Here is a 24851-nt window from a genome sequence, read left to right on the forward strand (position 1 = left end):
GGTGCGGCCAGAGGGCAGGGGCTGGTGGGCTGCCCTGAGGGGGGGGACGGGGCTTGTGCCCAGGGCCCCTCCCAGGCCAGGGGAAGGGCCTGGGTGCTGAGGCCCTCGGGGGAAGTGGGGGTACAGCGGCCTTTGTGACCGCAGTGAAGGTGGGGCGGCCGGACGGCCCGGGCGGCCACCTGCCCGTCCCCCGGAGGTGGCCTCGCTGGCCGTCCTGCTCCCCGAGCGACCCCGGGCGTGTCCCCAGCCACGGGCCCTGCGGGCTGGGCCAGGCCAGCCTGTCACCCATGGGGAAGGCCTCACCCCAGGCTCTGCTGTCCGTCCTCCCGGCCCCCAGCCCCTGCGCGGCCTGTCCCTTCACTCGGGTTCACAGAGCCGCGAGCCTGGGGGTGGGCGGCACCTCCGTGACGTCCAGGCGGGGTGGGGGGGAGGCCTCTGCGTCCGGGTGTCTGAGAGCCTGGGTTGGGGTGCACTCCTGCAGGGGCAGCCCCGGGTGGGCACACACAGACAGGCCCGTGGCGATGGTTTTCCTGTTCACCTCGTCTTCCGGACGCGAGTCTTTGTCAGAAGCCCTGGGGCTCGCCCGCCCCGTCCGCCGGCCTGGCCTGTGTGTGCAGCCACGTGAGGTGCTCGCTGAGGTCGTGAGAGAACGGTGGGGCGTGTGCTGCACTCTGTGGGCTCCTGTGTGATCGTGACCAGCGGGGACAGAGAATGTTCCGGAACTCTGCAGGCTCCAGCCCTCCCAGGGGTGCCTCCCACCCATGGGGACCGGTCTGAGTGCTGTCTCCAGGGGAGCTGGGCCTGCTCTGCAGCCTGTCCCGTCTGGCTCCTCCGGCTCAGTGTGGCTGGGAGGGTCTCCCACGTGGACTCCCACCATGGGGCACGTCCACACCGTGGGGCACGTTCACACCGTGGGGCACGTTCACACCTGGGGACATGTCCACACCTGGGGACACGTCCACACCCTGGGGACACGTCCACACCTGGGGACACGTGCCCCCAGGTGTGGACGTGTCATGGTGTGAACGTGTCTCCACGGTGTGGATGTGCCCCCAGGTGTGGACGTGTCATGGTGTGAACGTGTCTCCACGGTGTGGACGTGTCCCCAGGGTGTGAACGTGCCCCTATGGTGTGGATGTGTCCCCAGGGTGTGGACGTGTCCCCAGGGTGTGGACATGTCCCCAGGTGTGAACGTGCCCCACGGTGTGGACGTGTCCCCACGGTGTGAACGTGTCCCCACGGTGTGGACGTGCCCCATAGTGTGAACGTGCCCCCAGGGTGTGAACGTGCCCCTATGGTGTGGATGTGCCCCCAGGTGTGGACGTGTCATGGTGTGGACGTGCCCCTATGGTGTGGACGTGCCCAACGTGTCCCCACAGTGTGGACGTGCCCCACAGTGTGAACGTGTCCCCACGGTGTGGACGTGTCCCCACGGCATGAACGTGTCCCCAGGGTGTGGACGTGTCCCCAGGTGTGGACGTGTCCCCAGGGTGTGGACGTGTCCCCAGGGTGTGGACGTGTCCCCAGGTGTGGACGTGTCCCCAGGGTGTGGACGTGTCCCCAGGTGTGGACGTGTCCCCATGGTGTGGACGTGTCCCCACTGCGTGAACGTGTCCCCAGGGTGTGGACGTGTCCCCATGGTGTGGACGTGTCCCCACGGTGTGGACGTGTAAGTGTCTCCACGGTGTGGACGTGTCTCCACGGTGTGGACGTGTCTCCACGGTGTGGCCATGTCTCCACGGTGTGGACGTGTCACAGTGTATCTGTCCTTCTCCGGGGTGACCCTGCAGGGCGGTTCTGGCTTGTGTGGCTGTGGTGACACAGAGCTCACCTCCTCAGGGTGTGGCCTCCATCTGGAGCTAGATGTGGGTTGGGAGCGGATCCCACGTGGACCGCCTGGAGGGCACCGCTGGCTCCAGAGCTGCGGATGGACGCTCCCCGGCCCCCACATGGCTCACGGAATGACCTCAGCAATGGGCCCCGGCTCAGGCCCCGAGGTGAATGCAGCCCCACCGGTGACCCCTGGCCACAGGCTGGCTACAGAGTGCTGAGTGCTTCCAATCCTGTCCTCTGGCAGCAGTGTGGGGCGGCAGGCCCGCATCTGCTCCATTTCACAGATGGGGAAACTGAGGCACGGAGGGCCAGAAACTTGCCTGAGGCCTCCAGCTCAGAAGAGGCAGAGCCAGGTCTCCGGCCATGGTGGCCGTGGGGCATATGCTCTCATTTCCCGGGGGCCAGGTGGGGAGGCGGGGCCTGCTCATGTCCTTGCCGACCACTCTGCACCCACCTGTCACCCGGCATGGCCCCCTCCCCCACTGGGACGCTTTGGGGATCTTCCTTCATTTTAAAAAATATATATTTTATTGATTCATCACAGAGAGGAAGGGAGAGGGACAGAGAGCTAGAAACATCGATGAGAGAGAATCGTCGATCAGCTTCCTCCTGCACACCTCCTACTGGGGATGTGCCTGCAACCAAGGTACATGCCCTTGACCGGAATTGAACCCGGGACCTTTCAGTCCGCAGGCCAACGCTCTATCCACTGAGCCACACCGGTTTCGGCATCTTCCTTCCTTCTGTTGTGCCCTCCTTGCAGGAAGCCCACCTAAAGCCGCGCCAGGCCCGCTGCTGGCCTCACCACCTCCGGCCTGAGACTGGCGTCCTGACCCCAGTTCCCAGGGGACAGAGCTGCTTGTCTGCCGGCCCCCGAACCCGAACCCCTTCTCTGACTGGCCCTGGCCGGGAGCGAGGGACGTTTCGGACGCTCAGCTGTGTCCCCTTCCGTGCCCCGAGGCTCTGAGCAGGGCAGGGGTGAGCCCAAAGCAGAATTTTCCACGGAAACGTCAGCTGCTGCCTCCCGGGTGCCCGGCCCTCGGGTGTCCTGGCCAGCAGCTCCAGCACCCGAGCGGGCAGCCGCAGGCGGGAGGGGCCCCGAGGTTCTCCCCACTTTGGGGGAGAGCCAGCCCCCTCTCTGGAGGCGTGATGAGCGCGCCAGGGCGTGCCGCACCCCGAGGCCAGTCACCCCAGGATGTGCCTGCTCTGCCCGCCTCCACCTGGCAACCGGCTATCTGGTTGTGAGGTATTTTTATCCCCATCCCACGCCAATGGCTCCCTGAGGACAGCCAGCCCGGCCTTATCAGCCGTCCCTCCCTCCCAGGCGGAAGGAAGAGTGTGGGCTCACCCAGGACTTGCCCACAGTCCCGGGTGCGGCAGGGCCAGGCCTGCCTGCGAGGGAGTGGCCAGCCCGCAGGCACGGGGCTGTGGGGAGAGGGTGATGGCGGCCGCAGCTGCTCCGGCCTCCAAGGCCAGCAGTGACCGTCCACAGCCCCGGACGAGCTCAGGAGTGCCCGGAGGACACCCGCCGGGCGGGGAGCAGGTCAGCTGTCCGGGATGGGAAGGGGGTGTGGCTTCCATTCCTAGCCGACCTCTTGTGTTTGTAAGGCACCTACTACACACAGTGCTTGGGGCCACAGCGCTGTCTGGCAGCGGAGACAGCTCTCGGCCCGGCTGTGTGGCTACAGCGGGTCCCCTGGCCTCTCACAGCTCCAGGCTGCACCCAGTGACAGGGTTATGGCAGGGCTCCCCCTGCCAGGAGCGGCCGAGGCTCAGAGCAGGAGAATCTAAGGATGTTGAGGACGAAACTCTAAGTCTAAGGAAGACTGTTTTGAAGTAATTTCTGAGGTACTAATCGTATCTGATTATCCATGCTCCTGTGATTCTAAGTGGTGCCTGTATATATGTGTATGTATATACACCAGTATCTGCACTAATAAAAGAGAAAGATACAAATTGACCGTGCTTTCGCAACACCCACCAGCCAATCAGGAGTGAGCATGCAAATTAACCGAACAAACATGGTGGGTTAATTTGCATTTGCAGGTGCCCAGCGCCGGGGGCAGGGCGTGACACCTGCGTTCCACGCTGACCCAGCCTCTCCGGGCCTCTGGGCAGCGTGGCAGAAACGTGGCTGCAGGCGGAGCGGAGGTGGTTTCTGTGGTGCGTGCCCGTGGCGTGGGCGGGCACCCCTTCCTTTTCGTGGCCGAGTGGCATCCCATTCCGCAGCACAGCAGACCACATTCTATTTGTATTTTTTATCCTAACCCGAGGATAAGTTTCCACTGATTTTAGGGAGAGTGGGAGAGAGAGGGAGAGACGGAGAGAAACATCGGTGTGAGAGAGACAATTGGCTGCCTCCTGCATGTGTCCTGACCAGGGCCCGGGCTGGGGAGGAGCCTGCAACCGAGGGATGTGCCCTTGACTAGAATTGAACCCAGATCCTTCTGTCTGCAGGCCCATGCTCTATCCACTGGGCCGCACCGGCCGGGGCCACATTCTATTTGTTCATTCGTATGATGACGGACATGGGGGTGGTCCCGCCTCTGGGCTGATGTGTATCGCAGCTGTGAACGTGTGTGCTCAGGGTTCTGTTGGAACCCGCCTTCCACGCTGTGGCTGCGCCCCGAAGTGTGGAGTCCAGGGCCTGGGTCTCACCGTCTCACGCTCCACCAGCTCAAGGACCCCACACCCGCGCCAGCACCGGAGCTCCGTCCTGCTGAGCAGGGCAGCGCTGGCAGGTGCCCGGGGCCCGGCCACAGCTCTGAGTGCGTCTCCCCGGGGTGCACCGTGCTCACAGCCCCTCGCTCGCAGGCCGCCGGCTGCTCCATGTTCACCTGTGACGTGGGTAGTGGCGCCGGGCAGCCGAGGCCCCGGGCGCAGCTCGGACTGGACCCGCCTTCTCGGTGGGAAACTGCTGGGCGGAGGGGCTGCCCCCTGGGGGCCTTGCACGTGGGCCTGGAAGGGAGGGAGCCTCTGCCATAGAGAAAGGCAGCGAGCTCCTGAGTGAGACCTGAATCCCGGGCGGTGGAGCCGGCGCTGGGGCTGGGCTGTGGCCCGGAGTGCGTGGTTGGTGTGGGCGCTGTGGCTGCGGGGCGGGTGGGCTTCCTGGAGGCGGAAGACCACGGCAGCCACGATCCGTTTCACCCCAGCATCCACCCGAGTCCACGGGAGTCTCCCGGCAGGCCCGGCTGCCCCCTTGCCTGCCCCGGGCTTCCTCTCCGCCTGGCCCAGCCTGGCATGCTGGGGCGGAGGGCGCGGGCAGCGGGCGCGGGACCCCAGCGGCTGTGACCTGTGGTGGCGGCTGTGCCCGCAGGGTTCCCATCGTCTCAGTTCCCAGGCTCAGCTTTCGGAGGATCTACAGTTACTCCGGGCGAATTCCCCGGATTCCAGCGCCTCGAGCCCAGAGCTTCCTCCACGCCAGCCTCCCGCTGCCCATTGTGCCCGTGGGAGACCGGGGGGGTTCCGGGCAGATTAGCGGGTGGGCGGGCGGCGGTGGGGATTGGGTGTCGGCTGGCTCCGGGTCCCAGCACGTGCTGTGGGCTCGGCCCCCGGGGACTTTCCCAGGCGGCGGTGGGTGCCGGCCGCCCTGGGGGAACGCCGGCTGGCTCTCAGGGAAGGGCCACTGGCCGTGGGCATCGTGGTGGGGCCCCGGGGCTCCCCCACTCCCTCCCTCCGGCCTCACTGAGCAGCATCCGAAACCAGCTGTCGCCTCTGTGGAGACCGCGCCCCTCCCCCGGCCGCGCAGCTCCGGACGACAGCTGGCGGTTCCCCGAAACGCCAAACAACCGCCCGGATGACCCGGCAGTTCCCCTCCTGGCGGGAGCCCCAGGGAGCGGGAGAGAGGGAGGGATCACACCAGCCCCCGGCCCTCGTCCGCAGCAGCCCGTCCCGTCCCCATGTGCCCAACGGGGGACAGAGGGCGTCTCTCCAGAGGGTGGGCCGCTCCCGCCCCTTAAAGAGAACGGAAACACGGACACTGTTCCCCCGTCACGGCCCCTGAGCACGCGGTGCTCCGAGGAGGAGCCAGGCTCAGGCACGGGGGCTGCGGTGTGTCTCTGAGGCGTCTGCAGGGCGAAGCCAGGGAACCGGCGTCAGGGCCGGGAGGTGGTGGTTGCACAGTGAATGTGCTGAAGGTTAACATGCTTAACCTCATGTGATGGCCTTTCACTTTGTCAAACAGACAGTCACGTCGATAAAGCTCGAGACCAGAGCGTGGGCCTGGCAGTGCCCTCCGCCTCCGTCCAGCTCCCGGGGGATGCTGGGAGAACGTGCCAGGGCGCCCTCGGACTGCTCTGAGCTCTGAGCACAGCTGCCCGCCAGCACCCCGGGCCCAGCCGGGATTGGGGCGTGCTGCTGGGGCTGCTGTGTGCAGACCCGAGGGGATGGTGCAGCCCGTGTCCGAGCCGCTGGCCGGGCTCCTGTCCGTGGCCTCCGGGGTCCCGGGGCCGGGACTCCACGTTCTGCCGTCCCGGTCCCGGTGAGGGAGGCTGGGGGGCAGGGGTGCCGTCGGCGGGCCGTGGCTCACCGCCCCTGTCCTCTCCCCCCAGAGCGCTGTCGTCCGTCGTGGCCCTCGGGGCCAACATCATCTGCAACAAGATCCCCGGGTTGGCCCCGCGGCAGCGCGCCATCTGCCAGAGCCGGCCCGATGCCATCATCGTGATCGGGGAGGGGGCGCAGATGGGCATCAACGAGTGCCAGTACCAGTTCCGCTTCGGCCGCTGGAACTGCTCCGCCCTCGGCGAGAAGACGGTCTTCGGGCAGGAGCTCCGAGTAGGTAAGGGCACCGCCGGGCTCACGGGCCCAGCACCCGGCTTCGGGGAGGGGCCAGGCCAGGCGGCCCCACTGACTGCCAGGCCAGGCCCCGCCCCCCGCCCGCCAGGCCAGGCCCCGCCCCCACTGACCACCAGGCCAGGCCCCGCCCCCACTGACCACCAGGCCAGGCCCCGCCCCCTGACCACCAGGCCCGGCCCCGCCCCCCCTGACCGCCAGGCCCGGCCCCGCCCCCCCTGACCGCCAGGCCCGGCCCCGCCTCCACTGACTGCCAGGCCCGGCCACCTGCCCCCATGACTCTGCCGGGCCTGCCCCAGGGACCCTGCCATGTCTGGGACGAGGGAGGCGTTGCTGGGAGCCAGCCTGGAAGTGGAGGAGGGTCCTGGCGCCGGGCTGCGGGCTGTGGGCTGTGGGAGGGGGAACGTACGTCGTCCTGGCATGGATGTGAGCGGGCAGGCTGGTGGGGGCAGTGTGGGGCAGTGGCTGGAGGCGCTCCCTGCTGCTGGGCGGCTGTGCGCGCCCAGGACCTCCGTCTCCACCCCCACTCCCAGGTCTGCAGTGCTGCTTCCAGAGCCCGGTGACAGTGTGGATCCCACGAGGGGCGGGAGGGCTCCGTGGGAACGGGGCCCGGCCCTCAGGAGCTGTGGCGTGAATGTCGCCACGGCCCTGAGGGGAAGGGGTTTCAGGCAGAGGGAAACGTGGTCACACGTGGTCACACGGGTGTGGCATACAGTCCGAGGGTGGGAGGCAGGTGGGTAGATGTGCAGGTGGAATCAGGACTTCGGGGGGGAGGGGTGCCCCTCCAATCCCCTGGGCAGGGGCAGCTCAGGAGGCGGGGTCTCCATGTCCCCCCAGCCCCGGGAGGCTCCGTCACACCCATTCTACAGGCAAGGAGACTGAGGCCCGCGAGGGGCGGGGGGAAGTGTGACTCCAGGTCTGACCTGGGTTAGAATCCAGCCGTGGGACCTCCTGCCGCTCAGGGCCGCTCTGCTGGGCCCGGGCCTCCCCGCGTCTGTGCAGCCGCCCCGGGACCGCTGCTGACCGCGGAGGCGGCCCCGCCGTGGGGTGCAGCGCCGGGCGTGAGGGCGCCTTCTCTCAGGCCCCAGGCGAGGGCACAGGTGGGCCTGGGAACGTGTGGGCACGGCGTTCTTTCCGGCCCCGGAGAGCCAAGCGCCACAGCTGCTGGGCTCCGGGCCAGGCAGCGCGCTGCTGGGTTTGGTGCGCGGGCACAGGCTGGGGTGGCAGGGAAGCGCCCGGGGCCCCCTGCGGTGAGCAGCCGTGGGTGGCGCCTGGCACTGCCGGGCAAGGGGCCCCGCCCCTCCCTGGGGCCCCACCACCCAAGTGCAGCTCGTCCCTCCAGGTGCCAGCGGGGAGGGGGGCTGCCCGCCCATCCAGCGCCGCCAGGTGCCCCTGCCGGCCTGGGAGGCCCCGCGGCTCCGGCTGGGAGGCAGCTGCGAGCGCCCCCAGGCCCGGCTGAGCCGCCAGCCCGGCCTCGGGGGCTGGGTTCAAGCCCCCCTGCTCTCTGGAACCCTCGGGCCTCGCCGGGCAGACGGGCAGTGGGTGTGGTCCCGGGGCCAGGCCAGGGGCGGGGTCACTGCTGGGTGAGGAGGTAGTGGGGTCCCCTGCCTCCGGGGGGGCTGTCGGTGTCCTCATGCCCTGGGCTCCCACAGCGTCTGCGTCTCGGGCTCTGCTTCTGGGGAGCCCCCTAGAGCCCCCCTCCAATGAGCCTCCAGAGGCAAACCTTTCGGCCGGGCTGCCCGCCCGCCCCCATGCCCCCATGCCCCCCTCCTCTTGCTCCCCTCACTCAAGGCCAAGCTGTGTGACCTCTGTGTGGCCGAGTGACCCCTCCTTCTTGGCTGACCCCCCCACCCCCCGCTCCCTGGCGGCTTCCTCTGTGTCCGCTCCCTCCGGGCCCCGCTCGTCTGCGCCTCCGGGGGCCAACCTATGGCCGCACCCTATGGACTGCCAGAAAGCTGACCACGGGCCTGTGGCTCGGCATCCTGCCGCGGCCATCCCCATGCCCCGCCTCTGTCCCTTCTGTCCACCTCTGCCCCCTGCCCCCAGCCCTCCCCTCCTCCACCACCTGCAATGGCTCCCTATTGCCCGGGACACAGGCAGTCTCAACTGGTGTCTGAGTAGCCCTGCCTGTCACTCCTGCTCCCTCCTCTCCCCCAGGCATACCAGCCCCTTCCCTCCCCGGGCCACCCTTCCTGCCGCTCTGCTGCCTCCCCAGGGGCTCCATCTTTCCACCCCCCCACCCCCGTCTGCCTCTTCCATGCCCTCAGCCAGGCTGCGGTCACGTCCTCCTGCCCACCCGCCTGCCCACCCACTGCTCTCAGCCCAGGTCAGCACAGCACCTGCCGGAGCCCACCCTGCACGCTGCCCGGCTGGGGGCTCTCTGCCCAGCCAGGCCCCCGCCCCCTCCTCCCCAGAGGGCCTGGCGCTGGGCTGGGCTGCTCTGCAGGCAGCGGGCTGGGGGGACGGTCTGAGCAGGCGCCCGCTCCTCCGGGGCCCGGGCTGGGCGCGGGGCGTCACGCGCAGGGAGCTGGGCCGAGGACCCGGCCAGGCCTTGTAGGAGGCACGCGGGCTCTGGCAAGAGCCGGGAGCCGGGCTGTGAGCTGGCAACCAGCCGGGGCCTGTGGGAGCAGCCACTCAAGCGGCGACAATGAATGCGTGGCCCCAAGAGGGGGAGCGGCCTGGTGGGGGGACCGCCCTCGGGCCTTGTGGTGACCTTGGCCATGCCTGCACCTTGAGGCTGGCGGGACCCCCAAGAGGGGCTCCCCCTGTGCAGAGTCCACCTCCTTTTCCTGCACCTGAGCCCGGGGGTCGGGGGCTCACTGCTCCCCCAGGAGCTCAGCTTCCAGTGACGCCTGCGCTGCCTCCGCCTGGGCTCCCGCTGCCCGTGGCTCCGGCCCTTCGAGGAGTGAGGTCCCTTTGGCTCCTCGGCTGCTGCCCACGGTGCCCCTGTCCGCGGCCTCCCTGTGCCCACAGGCCTCTCCTCAGCCGTCTCTTCCAAAAATGAGCGAGTGTGCATGTGTGTGTGCACATGTGCCCACTGGGTGAATGTGTCCCTGACTTAGCTGTTTCCTGAAGCAGGGGGGAAGAAGGGAACAGAACGGGGGGAGGCTTGGATTCCAGGGCACCGGGCAGCGTAGGACATGGGTAACGGGCCCTGTGTTCCGTTCAGGATGGCGGCCTGGGCTTCCTGGTCAGGACGGCAGGTTAGGGAAGACCTGAGGGCAGATCAGAGGGGCCTGGGGGAGCACAGGGAAGGGGGCTCCAGGAGGAGGGGACAGCATGCGCCAGGGCCCAGGAGCCAGAGGGCGGCAGGTGTTACCCAGAAACCTTGGGGGGGGGGTGGGAGGGGGAGCGGGAGGGGGAGTAGGAGGGCAGCGGGAGGGTGCAGAGACCCAGGGCGGAGGACGGGGCAGGGCAGGCGCTGGGGCAGGCCTGGCAGGCGTGGGAGGACCGCCCCGCCCCCACCGGAGCCCTGGGGACCCACCCCCGCGGCCATGGGACACCGCGCCTGCCCGTCATGTGGCACTCAGACATGACCAGGCATAGGGGCACCCTAATCCGCTCACGTGGCCGCCGGCCGCTGTCTCCGTCTTGTTGGCTCCGGAGAGGCTGGTGTCGGGAGCCGCCCCAGCCCCGTAGCCACTCTGTGGGCGCAGCAAAGCCCCCCGAGGCTGGCGCGGGCACCACCGGAGACCCAGACCTCTGGGGACCGGGCTCCCCACCCCGAGGCACGGGACCTGGGCAATCCGAGGTCACACAGGCACTCCTGGGGCAGGGGCCTGTGTGCCCCCTGTGTGCCGGGGTCCCGCCGGGGTCCCCAGGAGGGCCGGGCCCTCTCGGCCACGGGGCACAGAGACGTGGCAGTGCAAATCGACCGCGGAGACAGAGAGAGGGCCGGAAAAGCTCTTCAATGGCCGCACTGCCCACCCGGGGCCGGTGCTGTCGGCCAGATGGGCAGCCGGCGGGGGCAGGGGCTGTCACCCAGCCGCGGGGCGCGGAGATTTGAACCCTGACCTGACTTTCTCCAGCCCCGCTGCGGGCAGAGGTCGCCGGCCAGCTGCTTCCTGGGCAGCCCCAGCCCCGGGCAGCCTGTGCAGGGAGTGCCCACTCTGTGCCAGGCCTGGGCGAGGCGGGAGGTGTCACTGAGGCTTGGGCCCCCAGGGGGCGGCCGGGCTGGGCTCAGGCCGGGTCTGAGGGAAGCAGGTCGTTGTTCTGTCCGCTCTCACTCCCGGCCCCACCCCGGCCTGGGGCAGCACAGAGCCGTCTGTGAGGCTCAGGGTCCAGCGGCCAGGACCCCGGGGACAGCTGGGCTCACTGTCCATCAGGGGGACGTCCCCGGGCCCGAGCGGTTCGAGCCCACTCCTGCCTCAGGCCCCCGGGGAGGCCGAGGGCAGGTGCTGCCCCCTCCGGGTGCAGCTCCCGGACAGGACACGGCCCCGCCAGGACCAGATGCCCCTCGCCGAGCGGCCTGGGCTGCTCTGAGGTGCCCGTGGCCTTCCCATGGGGGCGGGAAGCCCGAAGGTCAGCGAGCCCCTGGCCAGCGGGGTGCCGGGCTGGGCGAGGCTGCCCGCTCACGTGGCCCGTGGAGGCCGTCTGGACCGGGGCCAGGGAGGGAATTTCCACCCTCGCCAGCCGGGCCCCAGCGGGCAGGACGGGCTGTGGCGGGGTGGCCCGGGAGGGGAGAGGGCACTGCCAGGGGGCAGCCCGCCCGGCCAGCTGCCCACACCCTGTGTGACCGGGGCACGGCCTTCCCTCCCTGGGCCTCAGTCTCCCCATCGGGGCTGCCAGGAGCTGGGGTCTCTCCCCAGAATGGAGGCAGGATGGCCCTCACCGCTCAGTGGTCACATCAGGGTTCCACCAGGGGTTCCATGGATGGGGGTCTGACCTGGGCTCTGGTCCCCACAGCCTGGCCCGGCCCTGACTATGGCCACGTCCGAGCCACGCCTGCGGCCACCACCTCCGGGAGGGTCATGTCTGTGCTGCAGCCCCTGCCCACTTCTAGCAGCGCCACTCACTCCCACGCTGCTGTGCACACAGCACAGCGGGGACACTGAGGCTCACGGGGAGAGCTGCGGTGTGACCTGAGGCCAGCTCTGCCCTGGCCGGCCGGGCGGTGCAGCTGCTGCGGGAGACCAGCTGCGGCGGTCAGGAGGGCCGGCTGCCGCGCCGGCTCCCGGACAGGACGGGACAGGAGGGGCCCCGGCCCTGGGTGCCCGTCCAGGCCGCCCCTCGCCGTGTGGCCCGGGCCGCTCTCCCCGCTCCGGGCGGGCGGGCGCGCCCTGCCCGGCGGCAGCGCGACCCACCTGTGGGCTGCGCGTGTGCGGCCTCGCCGGCCAGAACAAAGCCCGGGGCGGCGGCCGGCGTGCCGGGGCTGGCGGAGGCTGCTGTTTATGACAACGGCTGGGCGGGCTCCCGGAGACACTGACTCAGCCGCCGGCGGGCGCGGCCGGGCGGGGATGCAGGCAGGACAGGGGTCAGAGGGACGGAGGGAAGCCAGACACGAGAGAGAGGACAGAGGCGGCAGCACCTGTGTGTGCACAGACATGCACACACAGACACACACACAGACATGCACACACACACACACAGACACACACAGACATGCACACACACACACAGACACACACAGACATGCACACACAGACATGCACACACAGACACAGAGAGACACACATACACACACACAGACACACAGACACACACAGAGACACACAGACACACACACACACAGAGACACACACAGACATACACACACAGTCACACACAGACACACACACAGAGACACACACACACACACAGAGACACATACACACAGAGAGAGACACACACACAGACACACACACACAGAGATATACACACACAGAGAGACACACAGACACACACAGACACACACACAGACATACACACAGTCACACACAGACACACACACACAGAGACACAAAGACACACACACACAGAGACACACACACACAGAGACACACACACAGAGACACACACACAGAAACACACACACACACAGATATACACACACAGACACACAGACACAGACACGCAGACACACACACAGACACACACACAGACATGCACACACGGAGACACACACACACAGACATACACACACAGAGAGAGACACATACACACAGACACACACACAGAGAGACACACAGACACACACACACAGAGACACACAGACACACACACACACTGACATACACACACAGAGAGACACACACACACAGACACACACATACACAGAGACACACACAGACACACACACACAGAGACATACACACACAGAGAGACACACACACAGAGATACACACAGATACACACAGACACACACACACAGAGACATGCACAAACACAGAGACACATACACACACAGACATACACACAGACACACACAGACACACACAGACACACACAGACACACACACAGACACACACACATGCACACACACAGAGAGACACACAGAGAGACAGGCACACACAGACACATACACAGACACATACACAGAGACACACAGACATAGACACACACACAGAGACATGCACAAACACAGACACACATACACACACAGACGCACAGACACATACACATACACGGAGACACAGACACACACAGACATGCAAACATACACATGCACACACAGACACACACACACAGACACGCACGCATACACACAGACACACAGAGACACGCACACAGAGAATATGCACACACAGAGACACACAGGCACATGTGCACACACAGAGTCATGTGCACATGCACAGACACACACAGAGACACGCACACAGACACAAAGACACGCAAACATACACATGCACACAGAGACACGCACACACAGACACGCACACAGACACACAGACACACACAGAGACACATACACACAGAGACACACACACACAGAATATGCACACACACAGAGACACACAGGCACATGTGCACACACAGAGTCATGTGCACATGCACAGACACACACAGAGACACGCACACAGACACACAGACACGCAAACATACACATGCACACAGAGACACGCACACACAGACACGCACACAGACACACAGACACACACAGAGACACATACACACAGAGACACGCACACACAGAATATGCACACACAGAGACACACAGGCACATGTGCGCACACAGAGTCATGTGCACATGCACAGACACACAGAGAGACACGCACACAGACACACAGACACGCAAACATACACATGCACACAGAGACACGCACACACAGACACACAGACACACACAGAGACACATACACACAGAGACACGCACACACAGAATATGCACACACAGAGACATACAGGCACATGTGCACACACAGAGTCATGTGCACATGCACAGACACACACAGAGACACACACACAGACACACAGACACGCAAACATACACATGCACACAGAGACACGCACACACAGACATGCACACAGACACACAGACACACACAGAGACACATACACACAGAAACACGCACACACAGAATATGCACACACAGAGACACACAGGCACATGTGCACACACAGAGTCATGTGCACATGCACAGACACACACAGAGACACACATGCACCCACACGGACACGTGCACACATGAGCATGCACAGCACTAGCATGGCCTCCCCACCCTCGATGCCCTGGCCGGGGGTTTGGTCCGCTCAGTGGATGGACAGTCACAGCAGCCACTGCTCCTGTGTGCGCGTTCCTAGCTCATTCTCTCTCCCGGGCCTTAGCATGGCTGTTCCTCTGCCTGAAGGAACACTGCTCCCCGCAGCTGTGCACGGCTCCCGCTCAGCGCTCAGGACCCGCCTCCCCGGCCGTGTCTGCCCCCTCCCTCCAGCCCTGCCCTGGCCCTGCCCCTGGGCTGCAGTGGTCAGTCTTGCCTGCTGGGTGCTTGGTCTCAGGCTGGGGGATGGATGGGGCTGAGGGAGGGTGGTACTGGTGCTGGAGAGACGTTGGATGGACTCAGAGGAGCGAGGACAGGGAGGGGGAGAGGGCAGCCTGAGCCCGGCCTGGGCAGGAGGTGGGAGGCGGGGCCTGAGGCTTCCCTGTCCGGGTGCGTGGAGAGGGGTCTGAGCACAGACTTCGGGGCCCGGGTCAGATCCCTGCTCTGTGGTTGGCCTGCCACGTGACCTTGGGCCAGTCTCCTGCCTCCTCTGCGCCGAGCACCCTGACTGCGGGGAGGGGGAGGGGGGCTGTGAGGGTGTAAAGCGAGTATGACAAGCTATATACAGTCCCCTAAAACCATCCGCTGCTGTGTTATCACACCTCCCCTCACACCACACACCTCACCGGTCTGCCGTGTGCGTGCCGCGTGGCGTGGTCAGTGTGCCGCTGGCACCACAGTCCAGGTCGGAATCCTTTCATTTCGTTCAAAAGCCGCTCTGCACCCCTAGCCCCTGGCCACGTCCCCTGCTGTCCGAACGCCGTGGGGATGGCCTCACGCACACGTGGCCATGTCCGGCAGCTCTCCTGGTCCAGGCCCGCCGGGCGCAGCTCCTCCTCGCGGCTGGGCAGTGTCCGCGGGTGGACGGGCCACGGCCTCTCTGTCCCTCCTGCCGCTGTGGCATTGGGGCTGTGGTTGTGTGGACAGTGTGTCCTTTCTCTGGAGTCGGTGCGAAGGAGGGGGCCTGGGTCCTTCGGGAACGAGGCTTAGCACCGGCGGACAGCTGAGCGGCTCCGCAGCGGCTGCAGCGTGGCTGCCGGCAGCGTGCGGGGTCTGATCCCGCCACCTCTTTGCCACTGCTGCTCGCTGCCTGTCTGTTTCAGCCACGCATCAGGGGTGCGGGCTCTCTCACGGTGATTTTGAAATATATATATATTTGCATTGACTTCAGAGAGGAAGGGAGAGGAAGGGAGAGAGAAACATCCATGATGGGAGACTCCTGGATCGGCTGCCTCCTGCACGCCTCCCTCTGGGGTGGAGCCTGCAACCCAGGCCTGTGCCCTGACGAGGCATCGAACCCTGACCGCCTGGCTCCGAGGCCGATGCTCAGCGGCTGAGCCCGCCGGCCGGGTGGGGGTTTTCACGGTGCTTCCCTGAGGGTGGCGCTGAGCACCCGGTCACTCCCTGCTGCTGCACTCTTGTTCGGAGAAAGGCTATCGGGTCCTCTTCCTGGTTTTAACTGGGTGGGTGCTTTTGTGGCTGTTATAGAAGAGCCAGTTTTTAAAAAATATATTTTATTCTTTTTTTTACAGAGAGGAAGAGAGAGGGATAGGGAGTTAGAAAGAAACATCAATGAGAGAGAAATCAATCAGCTGCCTCCTGCACACCCCCTCACTGGGGATGTGCCTGCAACCAAGGCACATGCCCTTGACCGGAATTGAACCTGGGACATTTCAGTCCGCAGACCGACGCTCTATCCACTGAGCCAGACTGGTTTCGGCCAGTTTTCTTTTCTTTAAACAAGGGCAGCACAGCTCGACAGGGGGCCGGGTGAGCGGAACTGTGGCCACGGCCGGGCAGGCCACAGTGTTCCCCGTACCCCTGCTTGTGTTTGGGGTCCAGGAAACATTGAGTTGGGGTGCACCAAAGGGTCAGATGCCCACCACCCTGAGCCCCTGGGCACCTCATCCGACGGGGCTGCCAGGAGCAGGGCCGGCCAGGTGTGCCGAGCTTGCCAGCCTGTGAGCAGTGGTAGGCGCCCCAGGCAGGGCCAGGGCCAGGGCCCCCCAGGGCCGTGGCAGGGCCCAGCCGGATGGTCCATTGGGCAAGAGCGGTGCACCCTGGCGGCCACCGACCTGCCTGCAGACGGGCCAGTTGCCCATGTGGCCAAGTTAAGCTGCAGGTGGTGGTGGGCGGGGTCCTGTGGGCGGAGTCAGGCCGGCAGGGCTCGGGGCATCTCAGAGGCCAGGGGGCCAGATAGCTGCGGAGCAAGGCCCAGGGTTTGAGGGGCTTCCTAAGCCCTCGTGGCCACTCCCCCTGGGGCAGCAACCCAGGGCCTGGCCGGGCGGCAGGCTGCGATCTGGGCACACTGACCCGGGCGAGCGCGGGGGACCCGAGCGGGGGCCCAGGTCTGTCCGGGCCGCCGGGAGAGTTGAGCAGGTGCGCGTACAGCGTGCGGAAGGTGGATCCAGGACCTGGGGCCAGCCTCCTGGTTCTCCCCAACTGAGGGCTCCCTCCTGCCCCCCTCCCCGTCTCCATGGTGAGACAAGAGGGTTTGGCTCATTAAAACCAAATAAAAAAGGAATTAGCGGGAGTGGCGGCCCGGTGAGTAACTGATGAGTAACCGAGTCTGAGCCGGGCCTGGGCTTGGCCAGGTGGGAGCGCACCGGGCGAAGGATGGGGAGCTCCTGCCCGCCCTCCCCAGGCACAGTCAGCACCTGCGGGGCGCGGGAGGAGTCCCGTGGGCTCCTGGGCCGGGGGGGCGGGGGGGGGGGGGAGAGGAGAAGAGGGTCAGGCTCAGGCAGGACTTGGCCGGCCTCCTGGCAGGATTGCACAATCGTCTGTGATTTCTCCGCCCGCCCCCTTCCCCGGTGCCTGGCTGCTGTCATGCCCTCTGAAGCCGGTTGGGTCTCCCTGAGCTCCCGAACCCGCACTCAGCACGCACCTGCTGGCTCGCTGCTATTTCCCGCCCCCTCCCAAGATCCAGGCTGTCCGAACACAGCGACCCCTCCCCTTATGGCCGCACCTGCAGGTCGGGAGTCGCTAGCAGGGTCTCTTAAGACCCTTCGGAAAACAGAGATGTTTACGTTAAGAGTCATAAGAGCAGCAAAATCAGTTACGAAGTAGCAACGAACATGATGGTATGGTTGGGGTCACCACACAGGAGCTGTGTTAAAGGGCCGTGGCGGCCCCAGGAAGGCTGGGAGCCACTGGGCCAGAGGATGCTGGGATGCGGGGCAGCTGCTGATGGTAGCGGCGGCCGCCTGGCCCCACGGCTCTGCCGGCCTCTCCACCAGTCCCGGGCCGCCCCCCTCGTGCGGCCGTGAGCTCTCATCCCGCTGCACTGCGTCCACCCCAGCCCCGCACAGGGCCCCCCGTCCTCACCCTCCCCTTCCTGTTCCTCTGACCGCACACTCCTCGGCCTCAGCACCAAACCGCCATCCTCTGCGCCTGGCTCCTGCCGGGGCAGGGATGTGCACACACACCCACACACCACGCGTGCACACACCATACATGTCTATACACACTCAGATGCCACACACACTCACAGGGAGTTAACACATGCTGCTTCTTCTTCTTCTTCTTCTTCTTCTTCTTCTTCTTTTTTAATATATATATACTTTATTGATGTTAGAAACATCCATGAGAGAGAAACATTGATCAGCTGCCTCCTGTGCACTCCCTACTGGGGATATGCCCGCAACCAAGGTACGTGGCCTTGCTCGGAATCGAACCGGGGACCCTTGAGTCCGCAGGCTGATGCTCCATCCACTGAGCCAAACTGGTTAAGGCAACACGTGCGTCTTGTTAAACTTTAAGGGGTCACCTCCTCCAGGAAGCCTCCCCAGATTCCCCACCCCATGAGGAGGGCCAGGTGTCCTTTGAGGTGCCATGCCTCCCTGTGGCCCCTTCTTACTGAGCCCACAGTCACCTCCTTCCCTGGTCCCCCGCCCGGCGGACTGCTCCTGCCCGTGTGTCCTGCGACCTCATCAGCAGGCTGTGCTGGGCTTGGGCAGCACAGCAAGGAGTTTAACAGCCAGTGGACTGCCCTTCGAGCACAGGGGCCTGATTTAGAGCCAGGGGGTCGATCCCCATGGTCCCGCCGTGTCTGGGCGACCCTGGTCAGCGGCCTTGATGGCTCAGGACTGGCACCTCAGGCCACGCCCCGGGCTGCAGGGAGGCTGGTTAAGGAGCCGGGAGCAGAGCCCTGTGGTCAGCTGGTCCCGGAGGCCGTGCTCTGAGCCGGCTGTGGGGCAAGCGCCCAGGGAACAAGGCCTTCACCAGGGTGAGCCCCCAGGAGCACGGGGACCCTCTGAGTGAGTCCCGGGCGGGTAGCCGTGAGGAGGTGGACCCGAGCACACAGTGAGCGCCAAGCACAGGCAGGCAGACAGCGCGCGTGGATGCTTGTGGGACGGGCCTGACCCTCCAGGTCACCCAGCCCCGGCAGCAGGGACAGCGGCCGGGGACAGGTACGGGCTTGTGGACGGCGGGGCGCGGGTCCCAGCTGCTCCTCCTGTGGGACTCCGGTCGTCCCCCGGAGTGGGGCTTGGTCCCGGCGGCACCGCTGAGCCCTGTGCCCGCAGCGCCGGCTGGGCCCACAGGGGCCTCTGGTCATGGGCACGGGGACAGGGGCCGAGAGACGGGCAGGATGGTGCGGGGCACAGGGCCTGCCCAGGGGCCGTGGAGAATAGGGAACTGGAGCTGGACCCGTCCTCCCAGGGGCCTCGGACCCGCTGTAGCCGGGAAGCCGCGCCGTGGGGCTGAGGAGGCGGACAGCGTGGAGAGCCGGAGGTCAGAGCTGCCGCGAAGGCGGCCGGCAGCAGGGCTCACTCTGGCGGTGCCCGGGAGGGCTGCCCGGAGGCGGCATGGGGACGGGGTAGGAAGGGCAGGATCTGGGCAGGAAGGAGAGGGGATTCCACCAAAAGACCAGGTAGCCCCAGGGCACGTGAGCAGCTGAAGGGGCGACGTTTTGATGGCGGAGGCCGGGGTGGGCACGGGGCTTGGAGGGCGGGCGCAGACTGGGGTCTGGGCCGTGGCTCCTGCCCAGCTCAGGCCGAGGAGAGCTGCGGAGGGAGGTGTGGGCGGAGGTGCCAGGCCTGCCCCCTGGGCCCACCGGGCGGTGGCTGGGGAGCGGGAGGCAGGGAGGCCCGCACCCACATCCTCGGGGCTGGGTTCAGGCAGGCCGGCGGGGGTGTAGAAGGGAACAGGAGGCCTGGGGACAGGTGACTGGTGGTCACGGAGTGGTAGGCGGGCAGAGGCCGCGTAGCTCTGGGCTCTGTGGGTCCTGCTGGGGCCCACGGGTCTGCAGCGGGCTGGCCCCTGGGGGACGGGGGGCAGAGGCCGGGCCTCGCCTGTCCAGGGGGTGCCTACGCTGGGGGATCTGCAGCCCGCTGGGTCAGGGCCCCCGGAGCCCCGGAGCCCGGCCTCACGTGTGTGCCCCCCACCCCGCAGGGAGCCGGGAGGCCGCCTTCACCTACGCCATCACGGCGGCCGGCGTGGCGCACGCCGTCACGGCCGCCTGCAGCCAGGGCAACCTGAGCAACTGCGGCTGCGACCGCGAGAAGCAGGGCTTCTACAACCAGGCCGAGGGCTGGAAGTGGGGCGGCTGCTCGGCCGACGTGCGCTACGGCATCGACTTCTCCCGCCGCTTCGTGGACGCGCGCGAGATCAAGAAGAACGCGCGGCGCCTCATGAACCTGCACAACAACGAGGCGGGCCGCAAGGTAGGCGGGGCTACCAGGGCGGGGCTAAGGGAGGAGCGGGCCGCAAGGTGGGCGGGGCTGCTGGGGCGGGGCTAAGGGAGGGCGGGCCGCAAGGTAGGCGGGGCTACCAGGGAGGGGCGGGCCGCAAGGTGGGCGGGGCTGCTGGGGCGGGGCTAAGGGAGGGGCGGGCAGCAAGGTGGGCGGGGCTGCTGGGGCGGGGCTAAGGGAGGGGCGGGCAGCAAGGTAGGCGGGGCTGGGCTGCTGGGGGCGGGACTATGGGAGGGGCGGGTCGCAAGGTAGGCGGGGCGGAGCTACTGGGGCGGGGCTACAGGGGCGGGGCTAAGGGAGGGCGGGCCGCAAGGTAGGGCGGGGGCGTGGCGGCGAGGGGCGGGCTACGGGAGGGGTGGGGCTGTGTGGGCGTGGCCGCGACAGGAGCGGGGGTAGCGGGGGCGGCCGGTTAGGTCACCGGCCTTGACCTCCGCAGCGCTGGGCGCCCCTCCTGAGGTGTGAGCTGGGAGCCTGGACCCTGGGGTGCGGTGTGGGCGGGGCGGGGCAGAACAGTCCCTCCCATCCTCCCAGCAGCTCTGAGAGGCCTTCGCTGTACCCATTCCCCAGGTGTGAGCCCTGAGGCTGGGAGTGAGGGATGTGCCTGCCCCTCCTCCCCGCAGGAACCACTGGGAGGAGGAGACAGGGACCCTGGGTGCAGGCAGAATGGGAACTGGGCCTGCCTGGGGACCCCGGGGTGGGGCAGGCCCCCAGGCAACAGTCCCCTGTCCCTGGCTGGCCCCAGGGGCCCACGCCGGCATACCGATACAGCAAGGCCCTGGAGGAGGCGGGCTGGCTCAGTGGCCTGGGAGGCCTGCGGAAGGGGAGTTCCCTCAGGGGGAGCGGGCGGGGAGGGTGGGCCATGCCGGTGGGGGGCACTGTGCACAGGGTGGACGCAGCCTGGGGGGATAATGGAGGACATTGGGGAGGGACACACTGGGGAAGAGGTCAGCATGGGCCCAGTCCTGCCTCGGGGAGATGCGGGCCCCAGATACTGGGCCGGGAGGAGCGGCCACCGTGGCGGCAAGATGGCCAGAGATAGGGCAGGCAGCGGAGCAGAACGCCGCACCAGGCGCCAGGCCGAGGGGCGCTCAGGCGCGGGCAGGCTCGCCTTTCCGGGCAGGGAGTAGAAAGGCCCCCAGGGACCACCCCGGAGGCCGCTGCGCTGGCTCATTCGCTCACTCAGCCAGCGCTCCGTGCCCCCCAGGTGGACACGCGGACAGGGAGAGTCCCACGTGACCCTGGCCGGGAGCTGCCCCGCACCGACAGGGGAACCTGGGGGAGCAGAGGCCACACCCGGGGTCCCCGAGAGCCTGGGCCAGCGGGAGGCGAGCAGACGCTCCCGGGAGGCGGCCGGAGCCTGAGGGACACAGCAGAGCCGAGATGCAGAGGCAGGAGGTGGCGCTGGAGGGGGGGGTGCCGGAGGCGGAAAGGGGGCGAGGCTGCCACGCACTCCAGCGGGCCCCAGCAGGAAGGGCAGGCGAGCTGGCGGGCCAGCTCAGGCCTTGAACCCAGGCCGAGTGTTTGGCTTTCTGCTGAGGTCATTACATTTTGGTCAGATGAGCAGCAGATGGCGGGGAGGGGCGGTCTGCCCCCGGAGCTCAGATAGGCAGGCGCAGCCTCCGGGCAGGGATGCCAGCCTGTGTCACTCCGGGCACGTGGGCGCACACGGAAACACGCGTCATGGCTGTGCTGATCCACGTGTCACACGGATGTAGTTTTCACCCACCCGCACCGCGTGGCTGCCGCGCTGGCTGTTGTCGGCTTTTCACTCCACAGCCTAAGGGAGGAGGTCAGACCGCTGGCTGGTCCGTGTTGCACGTTTCACACACTCCTGCGACGTGGGCGTGGAAACCGCTGCTCTGCGCACAGGCGGGTGGAGACCGGTGCCCAGGGGCCGAGGGAGGCATGGGAGCCGGGGGGAGGCATAGCCGGGCCCGCATGGACCACCCCCGCAGCCTCTGCAGCGGCCGGGCCCGGAGTGGGGCCCGCACGCCCCTGGGGAGAGGGTCTCACTGTCCCCCGGCCCTGGCCGCTGCTCCGTGGGGAGGTGGCAGAGCGAGCGGCGGAGACGGGGGAAGGGAGCCCGAGAGGGACCAGCACAGGCCAAGATCACGCGCGCAGTGCAGCCGGGCTTCCCGCCCAGCCGAGGGGTTAGGGCGGCCGAGCGGGCCTGGGCAGAGGGCTGACTGCCAGGCCGATGGCAGCCCCTTGGGCACAGGTGCCATCGCTTGCGGGAGCGGGGGGCCGAGCAGCCCGGGGCCAGGGTCATGTCTGGTTCGGCTCTGAGGCCCGTGTGGACCCATGGCTGGCCTGGGGGGGACGTGGGTGCTCAGAGACTGACAGGTGGCGAGAGGCATCGGGCAAGAGGCCAGCAGGATGGGGCCCGGTTGGGGGGGGTAAGATGGGGGTAGGAGAGCTTGGGGGCTGGGGCCGGGTCCCAGCTGCCAGGGAGACGCAGGAGGAGGAGGGCCAGCATGTGGGGTGCACTGGGGTGAAGCTGTGAGCTGAGGAGGAGATTGTCAGGAGTGGGCTCCGGGGAGGGTCCTCCCTGCCCCTGCCAGCCCTGGGGGCGCCAGGTGCTCCTGGCTTGTGGCCCCAGCATCCAGGCTTTGCCTCTGTCTGCATGTGCCCGCCCCCCACCCCATGTCCTCAGACACAGGGCCCGCCCTTGTCCAGAATGGTCTTGGGTCTCACCTCAGTTACAGTTGCAAACAAGAGGTAACTGAGTTTTCAAAGAAGATCTCAATCTGAGGTCCGAGTGGGTGTGTGTTTGAGGGGGGCCCTCTGCAGCCCGCCCTGGGCGGGCACGCGGTCCCCCCCACCCTGTGGGCCAGGGGCAGACAGGCAGAGCGTGAGACCTGCTCCCTCTTCCCTAACCCGGCATTCCTGAGCTCTGTCCCCAGAGTGGGGGCGCCCCTTATTCCAGGAGGAGCCCCATCTCCCCACCCCGCTGACGGCAGGCACCGAGCTGGGGGAGCCGCTCCGGCCCTGGCCCCGGGTGCAGCGGCCGCTCCGCACCGCCCGGTGTCTCGGCCGCGGGCTGGCGCCACCTCCGCTGTCTCTTATCTCGAGGACACATTCTTCCCTCCTGCGATCACTTCCCAGCGGCCGGGCGGGACCAGCCAAGCGAGGATGCGGCCCCTCGCTCTGCAAACAGCGGCCAATCGGCTCCATCTACCCCTGGTCCCGCTCACAGGGTCCCGTGGGGGGGGCGGGAGGAGGGGGGTTGTGGCCTTGATGCTGCAGGAAGATGGGACGGAGGGAAGGGGTTAGGGCAGGTGGCACGGGGGCGGGGGGGGGGGGGCAGCTGTTCAGCCAAACTGGACACGCAGATGGCGGCTAAGCTGGGACCAACCGGCCTGAATCCCAGCCCTGCCCAGAACCCCAGCCCTGGCCAGGACCCAGCCCTCACCCGGGACCCCGGCCCTGGCCCAGAACCCCTCCAGTGTGGGCGCCCGGCCAGGTCTCTGAGAGGAGGAGGAATCTGGGACAGGAGCCTGGGGTGTGGGTGCCCAGGCGAGGGGCTCTGAGAGGGCGTCCGTGGGGCAGCGGCCAGGGCAGGGAACCCCCGGACCTGGCAGGGCCAGTGATGGAAGAAGGGCTTTGAGGAGAGGGGAGCACAGAGATGAGCGTGGAGAGGGCGAGGAGGGAGCAGGAGAGGAGACATGGGGGGAGGGACAGGAGGGCTTCTCCCTGGGAAGGGGTCCCACCAGGGCCCGCCCTGGACCCAGACCCTCACACCAGCTTCCGGCCTGTGCCTCGTCCCTGCCGGCCCAGGTCCGATCCGCCCCAGCGGGTCATCCCCGCCCGCCCCAGCGGGTCATCCCCGCCCCAGCGGGTCATCCCCACCCCAGGGTGTCATCCCCACCCCAGGGTGTCATCCCCGCCCCAGCGGGTCATCCCCACCCCAGGGTGTCATCCCCACCCCAGGGTGTCATCCCCACCCCAGGGTGTCATCCCCGCCCCAGGGTGTCATCCCCGCCCCAGCGGGTCATCCCCCCCAGCGGGTCAGCCCCCCCCAGCGGGCCATCCCCCCCCAGCGGGCCATCCCCGCCCCAGCGGGTCATCCCCCCCCAGCGGGTCATCCCCCCCAGCGGGTCATCCCCCCACAGCGGGTCATCCCCGCCCGCCCCAGCGGGTCATCCCCGCCCCCCCCAGCGGGTCATCCCCGCAGGAGCAGAGGGCCATCCCCCCCCCAGCGGGCCATCCCCCCCCCGCGGGCCATCCCCCCCCCAGCGGGTCATCCCCCCCCAGCGGGCCATCCCCCCCAGCGGGCCATCCCCCCCCAGCGGGCCATCCCCCCCCAGCGGGTCATCCCCCCCCAGCGGGCCATCCCCCCCCAGCGGGTCATCCCCGCCCCCCCAGCGGGTCATCCCCGCCCGCCCCAGCGGGTCATCCCCCCCCAGCGGGTCATCCCCCCCCAGCGGGTCATCCCCCCCCAGCGGGTCATCCCCCCCCAGCGGGTCATCCCCGCCCCAGGGTGTCATCCCCGCCCCAGCGGGTCATCCCCGCCCGCCCCAGCGGGTCATCCCCCCCCAGCGGGTCATCCCCCCCCAGCGGGTCATCCCCCCCCAGCGTGTCATCCCCGCCCGCCCCAGCGGGTCATCCCCCCCAGTGGGCCATCCCCCCCCAGCGGGTCATCCCCCCCCAGCGGGTCATCCCCGCAGGAGCAGAGGGCCCGCCCCGAGCCCCAGCAGCCGGCCTCACGCCCGCACACTGCTCGCTTGGCCAAAGGCTCCCTCTGAGCTGCACCTCCTCACGCACCTCCTCCACCTAACGCTCTCCATGGACATGCAGCGGCGTACCTCCTCCTCCAGGAAGCCCCCGGCAGGCGGAGGCCAGAGGCCTGCACTTTGTGCC

General features: G+C 67.4%; 1 protein-coding gene across 3 annotated transcripts in view; it reads left to right on the forward strand.

Moving 5' to 3' along the window:
- WNT7B (Wnt family member 7B) overlaps nucleotides 1-24851 on the forward strand; it is a 44445-nt gene that overhangs the window by 15237 nt on the left and 4357 nt on the right. For 2 of the 3 annotated variants that reach the window (XM_036420266.2, XM_036420264.2), the window contains 2 exons: nucleotides 6384-6610; nucleotides 19693-19964. In XM_036420266.2, the coding sequence (XP_036276159.1) occupies nucleotides 6384-6610; nucleotides 19693-19964 (499 nt within the window). The remainder of the gene's footprint in view (nucleotides 1-6383; nucleotides 6611-19692; nucleotides 19965-24851) is intronic. The other variant, XM_045575088.1, reaches the window with a different exon arrangement.

The sequence above is a fragment of the Pipistrellus kuhlii genome, unplaced genomic scaffold, assembly GCF_014108245.1.
Source record: "Pipistrellus kuhlii isolate mPipKuh1 unplaced genomic scaffold, mPipKuh1.p scaffold_m20_p_64, whole genome shotgun sequence".
Classification (NCBI taxonomy): Eukaryota; Metazoa; Chordata; class Mammalia; order Chiroptera; family Vespertilionidae; genus Pipistrellus; species Pipistrellus kuhlii.